At 53.1% G+C, this 22,808-nt stretch overlaps 1 protein-coding gene across 4 annotated transcripts in view; it reads right to left on the reverse strand.

Moving 5' to 3' along the window:
• The window catches only part of ASTN1 (astrotactin 1), a 54,646-nt gene extending 33,377 nt beyond the window's left edge, over window positions 1-21,269 (reverse strand). For all 4 annotated transcript variants that reach the window (XM_086753388.1, XM_086753387.1, XM_086753389.1 and 1 more), the window contains exons 1-2: window positions 20,981-21,269; window positions 1,367-1,554 (exon numbers count right to left, since the gene is read on the reverse strand). In XM_086753388.1, the coding sequence (XP_086609514.1) occupies window positions 1,367-1,554; window positions 20,981-21,269 (477 nt within the window). The remainder of the gene's footprint in view (window positions 1-1,366; window positions 1,555-20,980) is intronic.
• Window positions 21,270-22,808: the final 1,539 nt, after the last annotated feature.

The raw sequence follows: 22,808 nt of genomic DNA on the forward strand, positions 1-22,808 counted from the left end.
AGGAGCACAGAAATCCTGTTCTGCCTTCATCCTGCCCCAACCCAGCACTCATACGACGGCTGCGAGAGGAGCCCTGAGCTGGACAGGCACAGGAGCGCTTCTCGCACATCCACGTGTGGACCGCTGTCATGATGGATACAGCCTCTCGCTCACACTTCTCCTGGCAACCACACCAGAAAGAAAGAAAATCAGCCTTGAAAACTCCACGTGATCCTGACTCCTGGCACAAAAGCCAACCTCTATTTGTCAGGGTGTAAGGATGCCGCCGGAGCAGAGCTGAGAGAGATGGGTAAGAAGGGGGAGAGGGAGGATTCAATCTGTATTTACGCATTTTGGTACGAGCGCGATGAGTTGCAGACATCGTTTTCAGCAGCTCAATAATAGGCACTCCTGTCTCCATTTTGGTATTCAGGGGTGCCCGTGAAAACCAAGATGACAGTGGCAGAGGGAGGCCAGCCTCTCCGGAGGCAACACACCCTCTTGGGAGCAGCTGGGAATGGACAATTAAAAAAAAATTTAAAAAATAAAAAGAAACAGTCTGAAATGGTTTTTTGGGAGTGGGTTCGCCAGTGGTTTGTTTTCTTTTTTCCTCGAGACTAATCAAGCACAAATGATGGAGGAGAAACCTGGCCTGGGGCTGCAATCTGGAAGAGCTATTGAGGCTCTCATTAGGGTAGGCACCATTAAACAGCCTGTTTGCAGCCTCGCAACACATTGTCTCCGGCTAATTATCTTCCAGTAGCACAAAAATTGTCAGATTCTTCAGATTTTTTCCAACATAAGAGAAAAAAAAAACAACCAACAAACCTCAGATCCACCTCCAACACACAGATCCCTGTCTCACCCTCCTTTCTCTGCCATCAAAACCTCGTCCCCGGGTTTCTGCAGGGAGGAGAGCCGAGCAGCCCCCGCGCATGGGATGCTCTCGCTTCCTGCACGCTGCGAAACCGCAGCCGCGGGGCTGCTGCGTTGATAGAAGTGGCGGTGACAGTGCCCGGTGGCACCGTGACACCCGCCGCGTGCCGGAGCAGCGGGCGCTGGGCACCATCCACGGGGCAAAGGGCTTCTGACAGAGTCAATGTGAATTAACCCTGGGTTACGGTGGTTGAGACCTTCAAAGCCCAGCACTCCCCTGGGGATAAAGGCAAACATATTTGCAAAGCGATGCAAGCTAAGGGAGAGGATTAAAGCAGCATCGTTCAGAGAGGACATCTTAACTAGCCCCCAAAGGTGGGCTCAGTTCCCCATCCTAGGGCAGCTGGAGCCAAATGGGGAAATAAATGGCTTTTCAAAAAACATTTCCGAAAACCCGTATTTTCTATAAGCTTCTGGACACCTAAACGGGGGCTGCCCTCCCATCACATACCATGACAGAGATGTGGAGGATCCTCAGCTCCTCCTCTGCCGACTCGGTCTGGGGCTCTTCCGTGGGGTCGAAGCCGGGCAGGTTGGGGGCCCCGTCTTGGTGGTGGATGTGGAAGAGCAACGTGCCGTTCTCCAGCCACTGCTGCCGCCAGCGCACCAGTGGGATGTCGTCCGTGTTGCCCGAGATCTCTGCAAAAGCAAAGCCAGTCATGCAGGAAACGTGGAGGAGAGGGGTGATGGGGAACACTTCAGGCACTTCGGGCCTCTTCCCAAAAAATCAGTGGAGAGATCAAGGGATGTATGCAGCAGGCTCCCTCCGGTAACCTTCTGCCAGCACCATGGCTGCCCCTACACAACCTACAGCCTGAAGGGTTAAAGCAGAGTAAAATCATATTTGTGGGTAAAATCCAGATGCGAGCCCCTCCAAAAATCCAGACGTGGTGCAGGAACAGAACACTTACTGACAGCATCTCGAGGTCAGAGCCAGGGAACCCGGCAGCGTCCTTCCACCTCTAATTTGGACGGGTTTCACCCACGTGCTTCATGTTAAAAACAGCTCCAGCCGTGCAGAGCAGAGGATACAGGACAACTTCTCAGCGGCACTAATGGGATTACTGGGACCATGTCGCAAATTATTGTGGGCAGAAAATATTTCCTGTGCCTTGCGAATGGAGAAACACGCACACGGCTGTGATTGCACCTGCAGCTCTGGTTCGGATTGAGGTGCTTTCAGAGGTGTTCAGTCTTCAACCACTTTTTACAGCTCACATGATTCAGCCCTTCCTGCACCTTCTGCCCAAACACCCCAACTTTCCCTAAGTGCCTAAAACTTCAGGATTTAGGGGCAGTGGGACAAATGAGCAGAGCTGGGCTGAGGAGCGATGGCAGCAGAGGACACCCGAGCAGGAGGAGCAGCTGAGGACAGGGACAAGACACATGCTGCAGGGCACTAAACATCAAATCAAACCAAATTCACCTGGCTGACTTCAAAATTTCAGGGCGGGGTCTTAGCAAAACAGAGGGTGACACCAGCACATCCCTAGGAGAGATGGACGCTGTTTTAGCCACCACCTCCATCTCAGATGAGAGCACCTTGATCACCGTCTCAGATCACCTTGATCTCAGCCATCAGCTCAAGCCTGCCATTTGCCCATTAGTTATTTTTCCTGAAAATATAAACTTTAACTGCATTTGCTGGAACGACCATTTAAAACGTGATGAGCTTCCCAGCGAGACGCAGCTTTGCCCGCTGTCTCTGCCCCGTGGGAACGGTCCGGCCAGATCCATCCACTCCATCCCTTTTGTAGCCATGCGTTTGGATAGCAATGGGAAAAAGCCGGCTCACTTTTCAAATTGTCATCTTTATTTTGCTTGTTTCATGCTGCCTTCAAATGAAAACTGGAATTCAATTACAGTGCCGAAAAACAACATTTTAAATTTACCGTTAATTAATTTCATTAGGCTGCCTTAAGTGAGCTAGCTACCGGGGAAGGGGGGGCAAAACCTGCATCAGGAACCAGGTTCATCCTCCCAAACTGATTTGATTAATCAAAAGAAACATTAGCCGCGGTGAGTGAACTGGCAGATTGCTTCTGCTCAGCACCGGCCGCGTTGCTGGCAGTAATCAGCGCGCTTCGAGTGTCCCAAGCAGAGAGATGCTGAGCTCCCCTTGACACCACCAGGAAGCAAAACTGAGAGGAGTTAAAGCACCTCGGAAGCTAAAAGCACTTTTGAAATTCCCCCTATCCACTGAGCCGCGTGTTCAGGCACACAGAGCCCCTTTGAAAAGCCGGTGCCGGGAGGGTTTGGAAAAGCGCATCTCCTCCTCTCCCACCTGCTCTTTATTCATGGGCTGAAAGGGGAAAACAAGCCTTCCTGCTTCCCCAACTCCCCATGGCTTCTCAGCTTCACATGAACCAGCTCAAATGGAAGCAAATACTCTCCTTGCACCTGCCTGCTAACGTGAAATTAGTAGTAATTAAGGCAAGAGCTTTTATGCACAACAGGAACTCAAAGTACTGACATTTGGAAAAATGAAAATACTAGCATTTGTTCCATTGTAAAGAGTGAAAATAATAGATACCAAGCATATGACATTGTGACATTTAGAAAACTAGAGTTAAAGATGTTTTCCCCCAATCTGACACATAATTGAAAAAGCAGCACCCTTCAGCTCGTTAATATTTAAGGAGGACTCCTTGATGGAAGTTATTTAAATGATTAATAGATTATAGTAAATTTAAGCCTTAAAATAGGTTGTCATAACTTCAAATTTATTTAAACAGGCTTATTTTCAAAATGAAAAATATATTTCAATAAAAAATGGATTCTTGTTCAAAAAGAACACAATCCAGCCACAGAGCCTGAGCACGCTATCTTCTTCCATCAGACATCACGACGCGCCCCTGCGGCTGCGTCGCACACGAGTCCTAAGTGCTAGAAACAGATGAAAACATCCCAGAAATCAACCGCCATCCCCCCAAACCAGCAGGCTCTGACCCCTCCATCACACCACAGGACAAGGCTGCTCTGCTGCCTCTGCTCCCGCCCTGGGCAGAGGCTCTTGAGGCAGCGCCTGGATGAGAGAACTTCATCCTTGGACCTCCTCTCCTGGAGGGCCTCAGCAACACTCCAGCTGCCCCTATCCCATGCCATTTCTACTTGAAAAAATTATACATATAAATGCTTTTCAGTGCCTGTGAAGTTCTCTCAAAGTTTGGTTCAAACAGGACCAAGACCAAGACCAAGACCAAGCTTCTTCCATAACACAACATCTCTTCTCCCAGTCCAATGCATTCCATATTTATCTTTGTCTCGCTCTCCAAGCAGACACCTCATCACCTGATGGGAGACACTACAGTGACCCATGTAGCCAACCAGGGCCATTTATCTGGGTGCCATAGGGGCTCAGCTCTGCCGTGGAGCTGACAAGTGCCAACACTGCCAGCCAGCTTCTACCACAGGGCTGGGAGACCCCAGAGGAGGTGGGAAGGTGAGAAGAAAGCCAAAAAGAAAAGGCAAGGGGGAGAGGATAATTTCAAGTTCAAAGTTTGAAAGATATTGATGATAGGCCTGGTCCCTGCATGGCTTTCATTAAGGCCTTGGATATGAAGCCATTAGCACTGGTATTAACTTCTTGCACCTCTGTTAAAAAATAGCCTGCCTGAGTCAGGGGTTAATAACAGTAGGAGACCACTAATTAGGCTGTACCGCATTTGCCTGGTATCAAACGTGGCCCAGGTCCTTCATATCTACAGGAGCAGCCGCCTCCAAAGACCCCAGCTGATGCTTTCAACATAACGGCCGCGGCTGCTCCCCTCCCAGACCATCTGCGAGGGGAGAGAGGGTGAAAGGAAAGGTTGCAGAGGAGCAAACCAAGGAGAGGGGATGAGGAAAGTCCAGATGAAGTTGCTGGAGGTGAGTGGATTTATACCTGCTTCGCTATTGACCATCCCGAATAACTCCATTTCCCTGCGGATAGCCATCCAACTGAAAGCAAATCCAGTCCTTCTGAGGGCAACACCTCCGTCACAGCCCAATTCTGCACTCGAGCTGGTGCAATATCGAAACTGTGGCCCCCGATTTCAACGCCAACACGGACCCATTCTGGCGTCCTTATACTCCCACCAAGACCCAGCACCACGGCAGGAGGGAAAAAACACACAAAGAGAGCAACTCTGCTTAAAAATGCATGCCAACATTTTGATGGAAGAAAAAAAAAAAAGGGCAAAACAATTTTCCCTTCCATTTGGAAGCGTTTTGCACTAATAGACACCTCCGATTAGTCAAATGAACTCTGCCATAACGGCAGTCTCTGCAGACTCATTTCATACAGCAGAGCGCAGATTTTGACTTGGGCTTATATTTCCTCGTTAACATTTAAACCTGGCTTATTTTCCATCCGGAACCTGACTGTGTTTTTATTTAAGTTCCCCATTAGCTAAGGCTTTTGCTCTGTGTTTAAACCTCACTTTAAAGGGCTTTAAAAGGGCTCTGACGCAGCTAAGGCAAGCCCTGGCCTTGCACTCCTCCAAGGGTCTCCAACATCTGAAGTAACTCAGGAGACCTTCCCGCCATGAGCCACTCGCACTCTCCGTTGGGACCTCAGGACTCGATTGCTATCAATTCAGATGTCAAAATGCATATCCTGATATTTAACTTGTTTTTACTTCCAAGATTTTAGTGACACATCTTTCACAGGATAACATTCGTGGTTTTATGGGCCCGTTTAAAAAAAAAAAAAAATCACATTAATCACTCACTATCTATATTTTATTGGCAATTTTTTTTCTGTCTTACATCTGAGGTAGGAAAACCAGCTCATTCTCTAGGTCATTCTGCCTTTTCAAGACAATCCAGCTTTTCCATACCACCAAACACAAACCTCACTTTATCTATCAGGAACCCATTTCACGGGAGAGGGCGCCTCGTCCAAAATTTCCGAAAGACCCACAGACATGGGAGAGCCTAAAGGGCTCAAGGAAAAGGTGCCCGCTGTACCTGGAGCCACTCTCTGGCTAGGTCAGAGAAATCACCCCACCACGACATCTGCACGCAGGGCTGGTACACGTGAAGCCATTAGTTGTCATAGCAAGGCTGACAGCTAACGAGGTTTCTCCTTGAAATGTAGGGTGCCTTTGCTTTTGGGAAGGTCATCAAGGAGTTCATTTCAAAGCTGTAGCCACACTTTAGCCTTGAACAGGGATTTTTGTCTCAAATATGCCATGGCCCTAATTCATCCCTTCCTTTAACAACAAAACCCTCCACTACTCTGGGAGTGACATTGTGCCACGCAGCCATTTGCAGAGCGAAGGACACTGATTCATCATTAATGGGTCTGAGTTGACCGGTTTGCTCTGCAGCTGCTGACCTTACAACGTGACATGCCCCATTGCCCCGCTTCTCTCTGCAGACCCAAGGATGTGCCCAACTGCACCTGTGCAATGTCCCCTCCAGGGTTATTTTTCCATCACGTTTATCAATTTTGACCAAAAGCTAAGAAAAACAACACGCAGACCGGGACATTTGCTGGCGTTGCTCCCATCTGCCATAACCGTGGCAGAGGAGATGTGGGAAGAGAGACAAATCCACATTCTGGACCAACACTCAGGAGACATGGTCATGTGAAAAAAAAAAAAAAAAAAAAACAACCCCAAAGCCCCACATCACAATGGTGAGCAAAAGCAAAAATAAAGAGGATGTGTGACAACCTACAAAATGCAAGACTGATTTGGGTTATATAAGCCCCAGAAAGGACCACATCTGTAGCTAGTTAATATCCCACCCTGCAATGCCAGCACATCACCTCTTCCAGAGGAAAGCCCATGTCTCCACAGAAAGAGCCCAAATGATAGAGGAACTCGCAATCAGCCATGGAAAGTTACTGCCCTGGCTAAAGCACCTCCTAGCAAACTGGTGAGATGGAGAGCACGAACCCCTCAGCCCAGATGGTCCTCACCTATGAGCAGCGAAAGAGGTCAGCTGATAAACTCCACCAACACACCAGCCGTCACTCAGAAAGGGTCAGCAACTGGAGGAGCAAAACTTGGCAGAGGAGACCCCAATCTCTTAAAAAAGCTCTTGTGCATCATGGAAATTACAGATCAGTAAATCCTACTTCTGCCCTGGACAGCTTGTTAGAGGAACCGGTAGGTGTGTAGGTAAATATGGGTCACTCAACACTGTAAGCCAGTAGATAAGGGTGATCCAGTTTGATGGACTCGTTTCAAAGAGTTCTTGTCAAAATCCACCCTCAAAGTTTCCCAAAGTGCCGAAGCGGGGTTGGGATGAGATGGGAAGTCCTCTTGAAGCCCACCAGGAAGGGGAAGAATAAGAGGTTAGTCTTCACAATGAAAGGAAGTTACCAAGGAGGCCCACCGAGATCTTTGTCAGGACCTCGGTTGCTCAGAAACGCTCTGGAAGAGGAGGTGAATGACAAAGTTGGTCCCCAACGCTAAATTTAGTCTCCACACAGCCAAAGCTGCGAAGTGCTGGAGGAAAGTGGGCAAGAAAGTGGGCAGGTGAAATTTAACTTTGGTGAACACAAGCTGATCTCAAATCCTGCAAGTGGTATTCAGGTCAGCTGTCTTGTAACGGAGGAGGCAAAGCTTGGAAAGTTTGGAGGAGGGGTACAAGGAACACGAGATGTCGTGAACCGCTTTGTGGAGAGATGAAACCAACAGCATTAGGACTCCTCAGCAAGGAAAACAAACAACTGAACAGGGACATGATAAAAGCCTATAAAATCATGAAGCCAATGGAGCCGTGGGAAAGGCAATGATAATTCACTATTTCTGACTTTGCAAGAATTAAAGTGTAAAAACTAAACAAAAGGCTCTGATTCATCCACCGTAAAGTACAAAAGCACTGAGAAAGGAACCGAATTCAGGGAAGACAGAGCCACCAGCAGCAATCAAGTCAGAGAGGCCAGCGGCAAATCCCAGCTTGATAAATCCCTGTGGCACAGACCTCAGCAGCAGGGGAAGGACCACGATATGTATGTTGCTTTTTTTACATTTTTTTCCCCCAAGTATCAGCTACTTGCCATGGCTGGAGATACTGAGGGACCACAACTCCCCTCTTCCCTACACTTCCCAGTGTCTTGGGGATAGAGGGTGGCTGCAAAGCCAGCTAGGTGCTACCCAAGCCACCCTTCAAGGATGCAACCCATCCCAACGTGTCCCTTCAGGAGTGGCTGAGATGCTCTGCTCCTCCAGACACTGCCTTGTTGCGGGAAGGAGACTTCCAAGGCATGTCCCGTGCATTGAGACAGCCTCTGACCACCCAGCCAGCAACTCCCCCCCTCCAAACCCCAGCCCTCCGTGCCGTAAGATCCTACAGACCCGACACGCCTGCCAAGATTACCTTCAGCTTTCCAAGTCAGCCAGCGATTTTCGTGGCGAGGCAAAGGGCTATTTATATCCATCGCGGGCTGGCAGGGAACGTAATAGCCGGCCACTCCAGCCCATCTGCCAGGCACTTAGCAAGACATCGGAGCACATCGTACAGGAGAGGTCAGGCAGCGGCGGTGGTGGGACAGGCGGCCGGGCGGGGGGTGCATTACAGCGACGACGTGAACTTCACTTCAAGGGTAAACTTCAGCCCACTCCTGCAGACTAATTTGTTTAAGTGCTTATTGCACCGAGGCCAAGAGGTCGGGCAAATGAGATGTCATTTTGGCGTTCTCATCCTCGGCACAGGAAACAAGCACAGCCACTTGTTCCTCCTCTTCTGGGGAAAGCCAGGACCTGCCTGTCTCCTGGGGCATGTGAGAGATGAGGCGGCCCTCCCAGAGGGCAAAAGAACTGAAATAACTGTCCTGCCAACAGCGAGCCGAATAGTTTTTCCAAGAGGTGGTCTTCCTCTTCCTTCCACGTCCCCTGGAGGGATCAGTGCTGGTCTTGAGGGCAGGACAAATACTCACTGGTGGCCCCATACCAGGATGAAGAATGCAGGCATGGGCTACTGCCAACTGCAGCTTAATGTCATAAGATCTTCAGTGCTTAGGAGCTCTTGCCCAGTTTCAAGCTCCATTTTCAAGTTTGTGGAGAGGCTTTGAAAGATAATGGGGAGAAAGAAAAGAAAAAAAAAGAAGGAAGAAAGATGTAGAAGGGGAACAAGTTGACTGTGCATCTTGAATTTATCACTCTTGAAAGAAGAGCTTGTCAAGAGGGCCAGAGACCAGCCAGTGCACAGTGATCAATGGCAGGACTTTTGGGTCTAGTCAAGCTTGTTTCAGATTTACAGGAACTGAATAGAGGCATAAATCTGTCGCTGCCTGACGAAAATGGAGGTAATTAAATCTGCAGGTGTATATAATTGTCATATTGATGATCTATATAAATCAGTGGAGCCAGTAGAGGCACAAAGCACCGCGTTGAGCACGGAGCCTCGCTCACCTCACCCGCACGGATCTGCCCGTCACCGACCCCCAGCCACTTCCAATGGATGCAATTACCTGTGGTCTTGTCCTGGCTACTGCCAAATTTCCCTGTGACTTCAGGAGGATGAAGACGGGACCCCAGATGTTGAGATGCCCAACTGTGGTCATCATGGGGGGCTCTTTGCAGCCACTTTGAAGCTCCGAGCCTGAGTGCAAGTGGGGCACTGACTTGATCTTGTAGCAGCTTTCCTTTTTTTTTTTTAATTTATTTTAACCTTTGTTATTTCAGGAACTTTGAAGCCTAAGCTGCTCCGAGGCAGCTGCCTTTGTAGGAAAGACAGAAAGTGCAGAGCGGGGATTTGAAAGAGGGGGAGAAATAGGGAGGGGAAGAAACGGTGCTTCACAGCTGAGGTCTACAGCAGCTCCTTCATTGTTTTTCCCACATCCCAACAAACCCACCCCGGGAGGCACCCGGGGCTCTTTTACCAACAGCTACACGAAATCTGGATGCAAAACAACCACGGTGTCTTCCATTTATCTAACACTGCGACCCAGAGGAACCTCCAAGACCTTTGCAGACCTTCATGTCTTCTCTCACCGCCCAAGAGGACACCCCTTGGTCCCTGGGGTGGCTGCAGAGCATCCTTCCCAGCTGCTGCAGCTCAGCCCTGCTCCTGCCAGGCATGCCAGTGCCATGGGGAGACATTTCTTCCCATCATGCCAAGAGGGAGAGGAACACGAGGGAAGCCTTTCCCACCATCTCTGCCAGCCAGGCCCCCTCACACGTGCCCACAAGCCAACCTCACTTCCCAGGTCAAGCGCTACATACGTGCAGCAATTGGATAATTAAAAATTAAGCAAGCACTTCTGCATTGCAGTCCAAATTATGTAACGCCGCTCTTCGGTTTCAGCGCCCATCAGCTTTACTGTGATCACACATCAGCATGGCCCTGCCTGTATCTACTTGCCTGTCTTCTAGGGAGGGCTCACGCCCTCGGCAGGGAAAAGGGAACCTCAATGTCATAAATGCGAGTGGAAAGCTCCCTCGCATTTGCATGGGGGAGAAAAAAAGGAGGAAAATCAACTTATTTTCTTAGTCCAGTGCTGAAATCTCACATGGGCAGAAAAAGGGGATGGAGCTGGGATGCTCCAGCCCAGCAAAGTGCCGAGGTTTGCCTGGGCCAGCGCAGGTCCTCCATGACCAGGCAGGTTTCTGAGCGAGGAGCTGCCGCCTCTTGCTCTTCCCGCACCAAAGAGAAGCAGCATTCTGTGTTAGTAAATACGCAGCATTTCTGTAAGCAAACAAAATTACATCAAGACGAGGAGTGAGCTGCATTTTCAGTATCTCAGGAGCAAAGAGCCCTGCCACACTGAGCACCAGGTAACTGCAAACTCCTGCACCTGTGACCACATCTTTGCTTTATCCCCATGGGCTCTGGCCTTACTTGACAAGCAAGAAAGGGGGAAAACATGATAATAAAGAGCAGTGGAAGCCAGCCCAGGTCCCAGGTGGACTAAGCGGGCTCGACGCATGTGATGTGGCCCCCTCCCTGGCTCACAGGTATTTCTACCACCCACCGAGGGGGCTGCACTTCTTCTCCTGCCCACCCAGTCTGAGCGTGCCAGGAGCACCGCATACCTGGCAAGTGACCATCTCCTGCTGAAGAGTTAATAAAAGTGGTTTGATTTTTCCCTGGAAGGATGTTTCAGGCACTGTCTTGCTTTTGGATGCTCAGACACACATCCTAACCCAGCTAAAGCTGTGCCTTGGTGTGGGCTGGGATGAGATGCCTGTAGGTCCCATCTCACGGTTGGGGAGATGCAGCTCTGGGACGGGAAAACAGCTCTGCACCAGCACAACCACCACCGGGAAAGCAGCACCCAGAGGAGCTCGGGGCCAGCCTGGGGCAGTGGGAGGCACAGCGAGCTCTCCAGTCCAAACCTGACATTTCCAGACTTCCCAGCAGCTGCGGACACTAGGGACATCATTAGGGGAGAGGAAGGGCTGAAAACATGGCAGCAATTTAAAGTCTGCGCTGAGCCGGACTTAGCCCCCTTGGGACTCTGTGGCCACGTCTGCAAGGCAGACGTTGGCAAGAAAATTTGGGAGCGTGATGTCTCCTTTCCCAGGCATCTCCCCTTCCCCACTGAAGCTGGCCAGCGCAATCAATCCCCACAGAAGCCCCGCTGCCACAACGCTGCCCCTCTTAGCAGGAGGAAGGGCACCATCTCCTGATGCCACACAAGTAAAGACAAATCACCCCGACCTGTGCTGAGCCACCAACGCTGGAGCTGTGTCCCGCCATCATTTCCCATCTCCTCATCCTCCTGCAGCACCCTGAACCGTTCACTCGTACCAAAACTCCCCCAAACCCTACACCTACACAGCTAGGAAGGGATTTTTTTAAGCCTTGAGCCATCTTTTCTGAAAAAAAAAAAAACAACAAAACCACCCGGCTGCTTCATCCATGGTGGAGAAACCCCATTACAGGAGGACATGTGCTGGCTGCAGGGCGGTGGCACCGGGCAGGATTGGGAGCCCACCGGCCTGGGCAGCGGGTTCCCAGCACTGTGCCCTCCCTCTCACGCTCCCCTTGGGATGCTCAAATTAATTGCCTTGTCTCCGGGAGCTTTTAGCTGGAACAAATAAAAGGAAAAGGGGGGGTTGCCAAAACCCATAATAAGGTCTGCAGTTCCTCTGAGCTACAAGAGCTGCTTTAAATTTTGGGATTTTTTCCTTCTTTTTTTTTTTATTTGAAGGAGGTTTCCATGGTAACTGTCTCCCATCACACAAGAGCCTGTCCCTGGGATATTTCGGGTTTGCTAATATCTGCTTTCCCAGGCAGCCGCTGTGTTGTGACGGTGACATCGTGGCCAGGGTTTTTTGGCAGGGAAAGAGGGTAGGGGTGCAGGAGAGAGGAATACGAGGTGTCGCTCCCAAAAACCAAGGTCAAGGTCCTGCCTGTACCTGATTTCCCCTGCCCACCAGGCAGACCTCCATCCCAAAGGGCTCTGGCAGCCAGGCAATGGTTTCGCTTGGACCATGGACCTTATTCGGGGAGCACTCCTGAGGCAACACAGCCCTCGCCAGCCCAAGCAGAAGCAAGGGCACGGGCAGGCTGTCCTTAACATCTCCTGCCGCCTTCTCCAACCTCCTTCCTCTGCCAGGTTAGTTTTCAGCTGGATCAGCTCCCTGCGGGAGCAAAGCCAGCTCTCTGCATCCTCCATAGCTGCTTGCTCTGCTACGCTTGTTAGTCATCCTAATTACAGAAATGTCTCAGAGCCGGCTGCGAAAGGGACCGTGTCTCTCTTGCATCAGGGCCATGGACCTCAAACTTCTGTGATCGATGTGCCACCACCAGACAGGGAGTGTCTCAAGGACCCTTTATCCCCTCCTTCAATTATAAATGGTGAAAAAAAGCCCCTGCCCATTCCCCAGCAGATCTTAGGCTCTGCAGACAGCACACAGCGGAGGGGACAAGCTCAGATCCCTGCCTGCGCCCGTCACCAGCAAATGAGGCCCTGCAGCAAAGCAAAGCATGGGGTCAGTTTAGACCACGTCCTAAACCAGACCCCTAAAGAGCCCAGCACAGTGCTGCAGGGTGAGCATCCACCCCGAGCCTCCCCCCGGCTGGAAAGCAGCAAACCAGGATCAGAAATACCAACACGGCAGGAGGGAGCGGAGGATGCTCTCCTCTGGGCACATTCTTAGCACTAAACCGTAGCGGGGCAACCAAAACTTGGCAAACAAAAATCTTCCCTTATCTAGACAAATCCCCCAGTCTCCAGAGCGCTGCTGCTTGGGGTGAGCTGCTGGCCACAGCCAGGCTGGATGCAGAGAAGCCAGAACCCAGCAATTTGCAAGTAAAAGGACAACCAGGCTTAAATGACAGAGCCACCACCGTCCAGACGCTGCCTTAATCCCACCGGGCAAAAATTCCTTCATTTGAAGGACTGCTCTGCAGCAAGACTCCAAGACAGATGATTTCACAGCCTCTATTTAGCTGGCTAAGCAACCATTAAAAAAAAAAAAAAAAAAAAAAAAAAAAAAAAAAAAAAAGGTAGAAAACAGGATGTGGCCCAGGAGCAAATGCCATTGGCAAGGGGAGAGCAGGGCAGAGGTCAGACAGTGGCATCAGGGAGGCCTGCAGCTCCTGTGGGTCCCCTCCGCTGCGTGGACCACAGCCAGTTCCTGTGGGTAAATCACGCCTGCAAAGCTTTGGGGGCCTTCGAGGAGCACCCGTGCAGGCAGCCCGGACCCCAAAACTGGGACAGGTTTTGGTACAGGAACAGGAGAGAGCTTGAGCATCCCTGCCAGGATGCGGTCTGAGAAATTAAGGCTGGGGGTGATTAAAGGGAGCTGGGAGCACAGCTCTGCATATCGAGCCAAAACAGGGGGCCAGGCCCCCGCAGCCCCCTCGTCTGAGCGCTGGTCCCCCGCCAGGCCCTGATACCCCCCGGCAAAATGCCAAGAGCCCCACAGCCCGCTCCCACCACTGCTTTCTGGGTCAGCGAGATCCCCTCCCAGCCCCGCTGCCGCTGGAGCCGGCTGGATGCACGGTTGCTGTGGCAACGGGTTCCCAGAGATGAAATCCCTATTTCTTACTCTTTTTTTCCTTGGTTAAGAAAAAAATGTAAAAGAGGGCCTCTACATCCGCTGTGCCACCAAAACCTCTGTTCCCAGTACAAGAGCAGGTCAGTGATGGGCATGGCGCGGGGATGAGGCATCCGTAAGGATGGGGACACGCACCTATGCCTCCTTTCTGAGCTCCCATCACTCCCAGTTTGCCCATGGGGGACCTCCAGCTGAGACAGCCATGCTCCTCCCCGGGATACTGCCCACTTTCCTGTGGCGTTTTCCACCCCGGCCGCTGGGCTTTAAGGGCTGCCCCTGCTCGTAGCTGAAGCTGGTGCTGCGCTCCATCACCTGGAGGAGGGTGTCTGACCAGGCATGAGGGCACGCTTGGTGCTTCGGTGGCTCTGAGCAAGTCACCTCGCCCACTCTGGCCTCATCCTTCACCTGGAAAAGGGATATGCAGAGGTCAGGTTTACAACTGCACAGCCAAGAGCAAGGGAAGGAACTGGTTCTCACCAGCGGTTTGCACCCAAACCCTACTTAGATGAGCCCGTCCTGTACCACTGGGTGCTCCAGGGCAGGATGCATCCCCCCAGCAGGTCCCACTCTGCTTTGCCAAAAGCTCTGCAAGCCCCCAAGTCTTAGTGGCAAGCATTTCGCATAGCAGACCAGGCAGCCAGCAGCACTCTGGATGCTACGGACAACATCCCACCACCAGCTCCAACCACCCCAGGAGGGCATAGGAAGAAGGTGGCAGCCCTAGATTTGCTGGAGATGTAAATCCCACCTCAAATTCACCCCACGGCAATGGGAACCAGGGTTAGGACCCTAGCCAGGCAATCAATTGCTGGCAGCAGAAGGGAATTAAGCGCATCCTGCTGCCAGGGTGGGTTTTGCCAAGGGAGGGCTGCCAAAAAGGGGGCATTTCAGGGTCCCTTTCTCACCGCAGGTCCTGGGGTGGGTGGGTGGGTTGGGACCCCCCTCTCAGTGAACCCCCTGGCCACCCTCCAAGTCGGCCAGTGGGGAGGTGCCAGCAGCCACCCCCTCGGTTGGGCACGCGGGACCATAGATCATACCACCGGGTTTCAGTGCATGCGACAGTGTCCAGGATCAAAGCCAAGTTCAATTAATGGCTCACAATCTTATTAGAGAAATTATTTCAGGATCTTGAGTAAAAGTCCGATATATCCACTCCATTCCATTAGTCAGGCTCATTTAGTAATTCAATCAATCTAAGGAAGGCAATTGAGCTCCTCTGGTATAATTTAACTCGGTTATTCTCTAGGTACTTAAGAATTTCTTAATATTTTCTCCATTATTTCACCATTACACCTATTGCCAGGTGCAAGGTTCGCACCAGAGCAATGCTGTGGGTCCCGCAGTGGGATGGGGCTGTGTGATGAGGAATGGGAGCTCCAGTACTGATACGAGGGTGCTCTCACTTCCCCTAGAAATGAGTTGAGCTGGAGACCAGCACCGTGAGACCCTGAGACTTCCTTTCCCACTGGGGAGAGCTGGGAACAAAGAGCTGCCCTGCGTGCCACCAGCTTTGGGACCCATCACCAGGGCCCAGACCCAAGCGAGAGGAACGAGGCCAAGCAACCCCCAACCAAAACCCAACAGGATGCTCACCTCACTTGACAAAAAATTGAAGAGAAAAAAAAAAAAAAAGCATAACAGGATAACATAACCCTGCTGTCCCTTGGCTCCTGCTTCTCTCCTCCAGGGCCATTTAGGAGCCAGGGGTCGAGGGCAGATGTGGGGGTGACACCACCTCCTGCAGTCCGCTGCGGCAGGGAGACGGGTGGGATGCGGATGAGAGCCGACGGGTGTCACATCCCGCCGCCTCTCCGTGCGGCCTGGAAGGAGAGCCGGGGCGGGCAGGAGCACCGGCAGCCCGTCACCTCGATTAGCGACAGCCCGCATCCCTGCGGTGGTCTGTCTCGCATCCCCATGACCCCTCGTGCTATCCCTCCATCATTAACCCAGGGAAGTCATGGTCAGAGCATTCACCGGCACAGCCAAGAGCTTAGCAGAGATTTAACGAAAAAAATCGATTAGATATTTCGGGGAGATATTCAAGAGCAGTTAAATATGCCCAACTCATCGGTGCCTTTGAAAAATCTCACCCCTCTAAAAAATTAGAATTGATTTTGTATTTAAAAAGGAATCTATTTAATTTAAAAGTAAGATAATTTCAAATCATGACAGCTTGTATTAAGGCCTGAGTTTATGATAATCTATTAAAGTCATTGAAGTTAAGAACCTTCTCCCATCCTCCGCTGCCGAGGCTCCCGTGAGGGCAACAGGGAGCGGGGGAAGCCGGGGAGCGAGGGGCTGGGCTGGCCCCGTTTCAAAGCAGAGCAGCTGGGCTGGAAACCGAGGAGGCAGAAAAAGCTCCTTCAGCTCTTCCACACTCAGGAGAAAAAAAAAAAAAAAAAAAAGAAAAACAAAACCAGGACACAAGAAACCATCCACTGTTTCAAGATCTTGAATTATCCAGCATCCAGAAAGCACAGGTTCAACTCATCGGCTCTGCTTTCTCGTTCCTCAAGTCGATTTTACACAGAAAAAGGCATTTCAAGACTTCCCCTTTCAAATATCTAGTGCGTTACAGAGAAGGCAAAGGAGGCAAAGACGCCGTCTTTCACGCGTTTTTAATTGTGTTGCAAATCTCCGCTGAGCCCAAGGGGCCACGGAAAGCCAGGATGCAAATAAATATCCCGCTCACCGGTTTATAACCTGTGAAGGATAGGGCCCCAAAAAATTAGCAGCCCAGAGGGGTGTGAATCCGGTTAATGTTATATCACATGTGGCTGGATGCTGCCGAGCCAAGCGTCGAGGAAGAAAGGGGTGTGAAGGTTAGCGGAAAAGGAATATTGAGCTGCAAATTAGCATTTCTTAATGCCACCAACCAGCAAGGCTCAGCCTCCCTTCAGGAAAAAATACAACTAATCCAACAAACACAGAACGAGATGAAAGGCAACAATTTCAAATTGAGGTTTCCTTGATTTAAAGCAGGATGGAACCTCATGCTTGTAAATGCAGGCAGCCCAGTACAGACCAGTGAGCAGCCCCATCCCTGCTCCCACACCCTCGTGGCTTGCCAAAAATTCCGGAGGTGGGGAAAGAAAAAACCCTTGCAGCAAAACGGGCGGGAATGGTGTGGGAGTCCCTTTGAGGACGTGCATGTAAAACCATGCGGGGTTTTAACGGGTAGGAGCACGAACGGTGATGCACGTGGGGACCACGTGCTGCCGAGCTGCTGCTGAGCGGACGCGGGCAGCGAGGCCATACACGCACAAGCAGCCGGCCAGCGCAATTAAAACATGCTCTGTTCTTTAGCAAAGGGAGCTACAACGCAGCTGAAAACTCCGCTCAAGCGCCTCCCCTCCTCATAAACCAGGGGTAATAATTCCCAAACTATCCCTCTGCTTTTGCAGGAATGCGGGAGCAGCCACGGGGTCCCCAGGTTTGGGAGGGCTGAGAACCAATGCACTCGACACACCTATCTCTGGCACCTGAATGGCTGCAGTGGCGGGAAGAGACCCAAAAATCTGGCATGGAGAGCAGGCAGCAAGCGATGCCTCACCCTCTCAAGCAAAGACAAACTTAAAGTGAAAGCCGCGGGGCAGCAAAGCAAGCGCATCCTCCCAAGCCCCACGCCGAGCCACAGCTTGCCACTGCCCACAGCGGGGAGAAGCAAACGCAGGGAGGGGATGGATGCCAGTCCGCACGCACGACTTTCCCACTGCCCCCCTGCAGACTCCCCAGCTCAGGCAGACAGCCCCAGGGTCCCCATAGTCCCTGCTGGCACAGGCGAGCCCCAGCAGAGCTTGGCTTGGGAGAAGGGGGGTCCATCAAAGTCCCCGCCACACCACCCACCAGCAGCGAGGAGATGGCCACAATCTCCGCGTTCATTATTAAGCTGATCATGTTACCGGAGCATCTCGCCAGGAGTGACAGCCATTTTTGGGGTGTCCACGTCAACACAGACCCCTGGCACCTTTATTTTTAGCAAGCAATGTACATGGCTCTCCAAAGACCCCAGCACATCTCTCGCTGGGGGAAAAAATCTTGACCCATGTGCCCATCAGTGGGATGCCCAGTTGGGTCACCAAGGCAGGGGAAAGCCCGAACACCAGTATCCATGAACACCAGCCAAGCTTGAAAGCACTTGAGTTATTTAGGGAGGGGACAGCCAGGACCAGAGAGGGATGGCACCTGGCCACGCTTGGGCTGCTTGATCCTGATCCTTTTCTGGCTGCTCCCCCTCCCACAGCCCCACCCTGCCACAGCCACCTCCCTGCATGCTCCCATCTTCTTCGCCGGGAAAGTGAGACACAGAGCAACCGTGAAGGAGTTGCTCGAGAGCCCATGTGACAGAGCCCAGGTGAGCGACTGCCACTGCCAGGCTCACCTGTGCAGCATCACCTGCTCCAAGCCCGCCCTCAGGCCCTCCCTGGCCTGAGGGTAGCACCCTGGGGTCCGGCCCAAGCCCCTGACAGCTGGCAGGGCAGCTCCCCTCCCCTCGGGGACCCCTTCCCTGTGCACAGGCCCTGGATCCAAAAACCACCAAGAGGACAAGGAGCACTCGCCCAGCTCCCTTCCCAGTAGAGAAACCCCGAACCCGACCTGGCTCAGAGGCACAGAGGTGGGTGTGGGGATTATCCACCGCTCCGACACATCATTGTCCGTTCAAACGCAACAAGGTGGGGACAATTAACGGGTCTGGGGTTTGCCAGGGACGGCGCAGTCAGCCCTGCGTGAAGCCAGGTTCCCGAATGGGTGCTCAAACACACCCTCCAGCCCGTGCACGAGGGCTTGCGGAAACACAAACAGCCCCCGACATCGGTTCCACGTATCAACCCAACGCAGCCACCTCCCCACTGAGTGCACAGTGCCGGCAGCGATGCTCTGGGGTTTCCCAGGCTGGGGGCTCTCCAGCTCCAGAGGATGCAGCCTCTGAGTCACCCAGTCCTGGTCTTGCAAGACCTCTCCGCACTTCAGGACTTCTGCCACGCAAACCCAGTGCCCAGGCTAATAACAATAATAATAATAATAATAATGACAATAACAACGACAACACCCCCCACACATGGCAAAGCAGCACAACAATACCTACACACAGCAAAGTGGCCACGCCAGCTTCGAAACCAGCCCTTCTCTCCCGGGAGGGAGGGAGACGTCACATGGCATCTCCCAGGAGTCACCAAACCCTGGCAAACAGGGGGCCTGCGAGATGCCCCTCCTGCCAGCACAGTCCCAACACTCCAAGGGGGACCTGTACTGGGACCGCTTCTGCGTCTCCGTAGCCCCAAAGCCCTGCGTGCTGGGGGCTGTATTTGACTGGTGGCAGTAAGCCTGACATCAGACTCTTGCCTGGTATCACCAGTGCAAGCCCTAGGTGCAGCAGGACTATTAGGGCAGGTGGGTCTTGCCCTTCTCAGCGTGTGGCACCTCATGGATTTGAAAAATCCCAGTGGAAATCCCTGAAATACCAGCCAGGGGTCATGCCCAGGGACCTCTGCCCAATCCAAGCCACACATCCCTGTCCAGATGCTCTCCGCTGGCAGCATCCCAGCCCCCCGGGGCCCATCGGGGTGCAGCTCCCTGGGAGCAGGTCCAAGAGGGGCAGGGGACAAGCACCCGTGCAGCCTTTGGGGTGTGAAGGTGGCACGGGGCTGGCGGCCATGCCTGCGCATCCCCTGTATCCACTGTGCTGCTGCCTCGTTGCCACAGCAACGCTCTCCGGTCTCCGCCACAGCATCCCGCTGCACAGGGCTTGGACCAGGAACCAGGGAGGGTAGCACATCCCGCTGCCCCCTCCCTGAAGGACCTCCAGCCTCGGAAAAATCATCCCTGGGTGTCCCCACACACCCCCCCCGCCTCATGGCATCAACAGCCCCCCATTGGCCTCTGCCGTTCTCACGGAGAAGCAGGATGCCCATGCAGCGATGAGCATTGTCCTGAGCCCGCACAGCACCAGGACCGAGGGCTTTTTTGCACACAAAAAGGTCTGGGGGCCAGGGAGCTGATGAAGTGCTGGAGAGAAAAAAAAAACAGTTTGGAGCCACCGTTACGCTCTGCCTGCACACAAGGGTGGCACAGAGGAGCAATGCCATACAAAATGACACACCAGTGTCTCATTTTTGGGACAACATCCAGAAAGGGTGGCATTTTATAAATTTCACAGCGCACCATTTTATGAATTTCACAGGGCACCCAAGGTGCTGCTGGCGCAGCGACGGATGGACGAGGCTTGCAGGAGGCGCGCACGGCCCTAGGAAAGCAACGGCGGTGTTTGTCTGGTGCAGGGGGTTATGTGCAGGCAGCGGTCGGAAACTGCTATTCTGCACAAATATCACTAAAAATTAAAAATGTCGGTGACTTGTTCCCAGTGGCGCGAAGGGAAGCAGGTCCCTGCGCCCAAGTGGCAGAGGCCTTGTTCTCATCCCAGCATGAACGAAGGAGGGTTTTTTGGTGGATCAAAACTGAAGAAGCCCATCAGATTTGGGCAGGTGCGCCTCACGCAGCAGGCGAAGCACGGAGGCCGGGCTAGCACGGGCGGGACCACCCGGGCCACACGAGTAGGCCAAAGCCTAAAACCTGCGGGCAGGAGTACTGGAGACAGCACGCATAGGCGGGATGGGAAATGCTGGGCACCAGAGTATTTTTCCACCGGGCTGCAGGAAAGGTGACTCTGCTTGGGGGCAGACAAAGCAGAAACCCTCACCTCCAGCCAGCCATGCTGGAAGCACACTGCGGGCCTCCTGCCAGCGCAAGCCACGGGTGACTGTACACCGAGCTGGAGACAAGCCTTGCGGATGACAACCCGGGGATGCACTGAGCACCCCAGGCCTGCGGCATCTCCACAGCATCCAGCCCGGTGCCGAGATGCTGCAGTGGGGTGAACTGGTACTGGGGCTGGAATGCTGCAGCGAGGTGAACTGGTACCGGTGTTGGGATGCTGCAGTGGGGTGAACCGGTACCGGTGTCGGGATGTTGCAGCCGGCTGAAGCGGTACCGGGGCCGGGATGCTGCAGGGTACCCGCCCGCCGGTGCCGCAGGGAGGAGCCCCGCGGCCGGGGATGCTCGGGCCCCGCTGCCGGGAGGGGAGGGGACCCGCCGCGTACCGGCGCTGCCCGCGGGCTCACCCAGCACGAAGTACGGCAGCTCCGTGTTCTCCAGGTCATCCACCACCACCATCTCGCCGGGGAAATCGTTGCGTACGGAGAAGAGCAGCTTGGGCTCGGCGGCCGAAGGGCCGTGCATGATGCTGAGGTCGTTTTCCCGCAGGAAGGGCAGCGCCGACACCGTGATGCTCTTCAGCTTGCACTCCAGCTCCTTGGCCGCCGCCTCCGCCGCCGCCGCCGCCTCGCCGGTGCCGCCGCCCGCAGCCCAGCAGCAGCCGGCGAGGAGGGCGCAGAGCCCGGCCACAGCCATCCCGCAGCAGCCCCGCGCCATCCCGCAGCCCCGCGCCGCCATCCCAGCGCCGGGCGGGCGGCGGCGGCGAGGGGCGGGGACGCGGGGCCCGGCGCCTCCCCGTGCGGCTCGGGTCCGGTCGGATCGGATCGGCTCGGCTCGGTTTCCCCGGCCCCGCGCCTCCCCCCGCTCCTCCGCTTCCACCGTGGTGGGGTTGCTGGTTTTTTTTTTTAACCCGCATCCCTGGAAAACCGGGAGGGATGCAGGTGAGGCCCCGGCTGCCTTTGGCTCCTTCTGCACCGAGAATGACTTGCAGGTAACCCCTCCAACCCAGGAGAAATCCCAGACCGCTGAAATCTCAGACTTCCAAAATCCCAGCGGAAGCCCCAGGAAAAGTCACGAACCTCCAAAAAATACCAGAAGTCCCAAACCTCCAAAGCTCCAGTCCTCCAAAACCCCAGAAGAAATCATGGACCTCCAAAATCTCAGACATCTCAAACTTTCAAAGCTTCAGACCTCCAAAATCCCAGCAGAAGTTATGGACCTCCAAAAATCCCAGACCTCAAAAAATTTCAGGAGAATTCACAGACCTCCAAAGTCCCAGAAGTCTCAAACCTCCAAATCCCCAGACCTCCAAAATTCCAGAAGCCATGGACCTCCAAAGCCTCAGGAAAAGTCATGGACCTCCGAAAATCCCAGATCTCAAAAATCTCAGAAGTCCCAGAAGTCCCAAACTTCCAAAGCCCCACACCTCCAAAATCCCAGCAGTCATGGACCTCCAAAGCCCCCAAGGCTGTGTGCTTTGAAACAAACAAACAAACAAAATCTTGGGAGCATAAAGCCAACACCAAACCTGCCGGTTCTTTTTGTAGCAGATGCTTTTTATTTTTGCTCTCAAGAGAGCTCAGAGCAGCACCCAAGGCTTGCCTGGCCGTCAAACCTTCCTCCCAAACCAGGCACCCATGGTTCTGCAGCCAAAATGTCCTCCTCTCCCAGAGTGGGGTGAAAGGCTTGGGCCCCATACTGGTACCTGACAGAACCAGGAACGCACGGGCACGCAGATTTGGGTTTGTCCCTTGGAGGATGATGCCCACAGAGCAGAGGGGTGCGGAGGCATTGCTGCCCTGGAAGCGCAGCTCCCATCCCTCCGCCTTGGAGGCACAGCTCCATCCCACCTCCAAAGAAAACCACAAATGGCAGCTGTGTGTTACTCAAAAAAAAATATCTTGCACTTTTTTTTTTTTTTTTTGGCAGAGATTTCCCCCTCACCTTGCAGCAGCTGCAGGGATTTCCCCAAATTTCTCCTGCATTGATGCCAGCTATGAGCTTAATGTGCCCCAGCGTGGGCAGCGTGAGGGAACACCACTGTGCCCCAAAAACACCGGGCAGAGGAGCAACACTGGGCACTTTTCCCCAGACCAGTTTCTGATTTATAACAACCCTCTCAGTTACCCACTGCATTTTGGGGAGAAAAAGCCGCGCTCACCAGAAATGATCCGTTTTCCACACCGGCCTCATTAACGATCAGAGCCGAGCACTCAACTCCTAACGGCGAGGCTG

This window comes from Chlamydotis macqueenii, chromosome 8 (assembly GCF_036417535.1).
Source record: "Chlamydotis macqueenii isolate bChlMac1 chromosome 8, bChlMac1.mat, whole genome shotgun sequence".
Taxonomy (NCBI): domain Eukaryota; kingdom Metazoa; phylum Chordata; class Aves; order Otidiformes; family Otididae; genus Chlamydotis; species Chlamydotis macqueenii.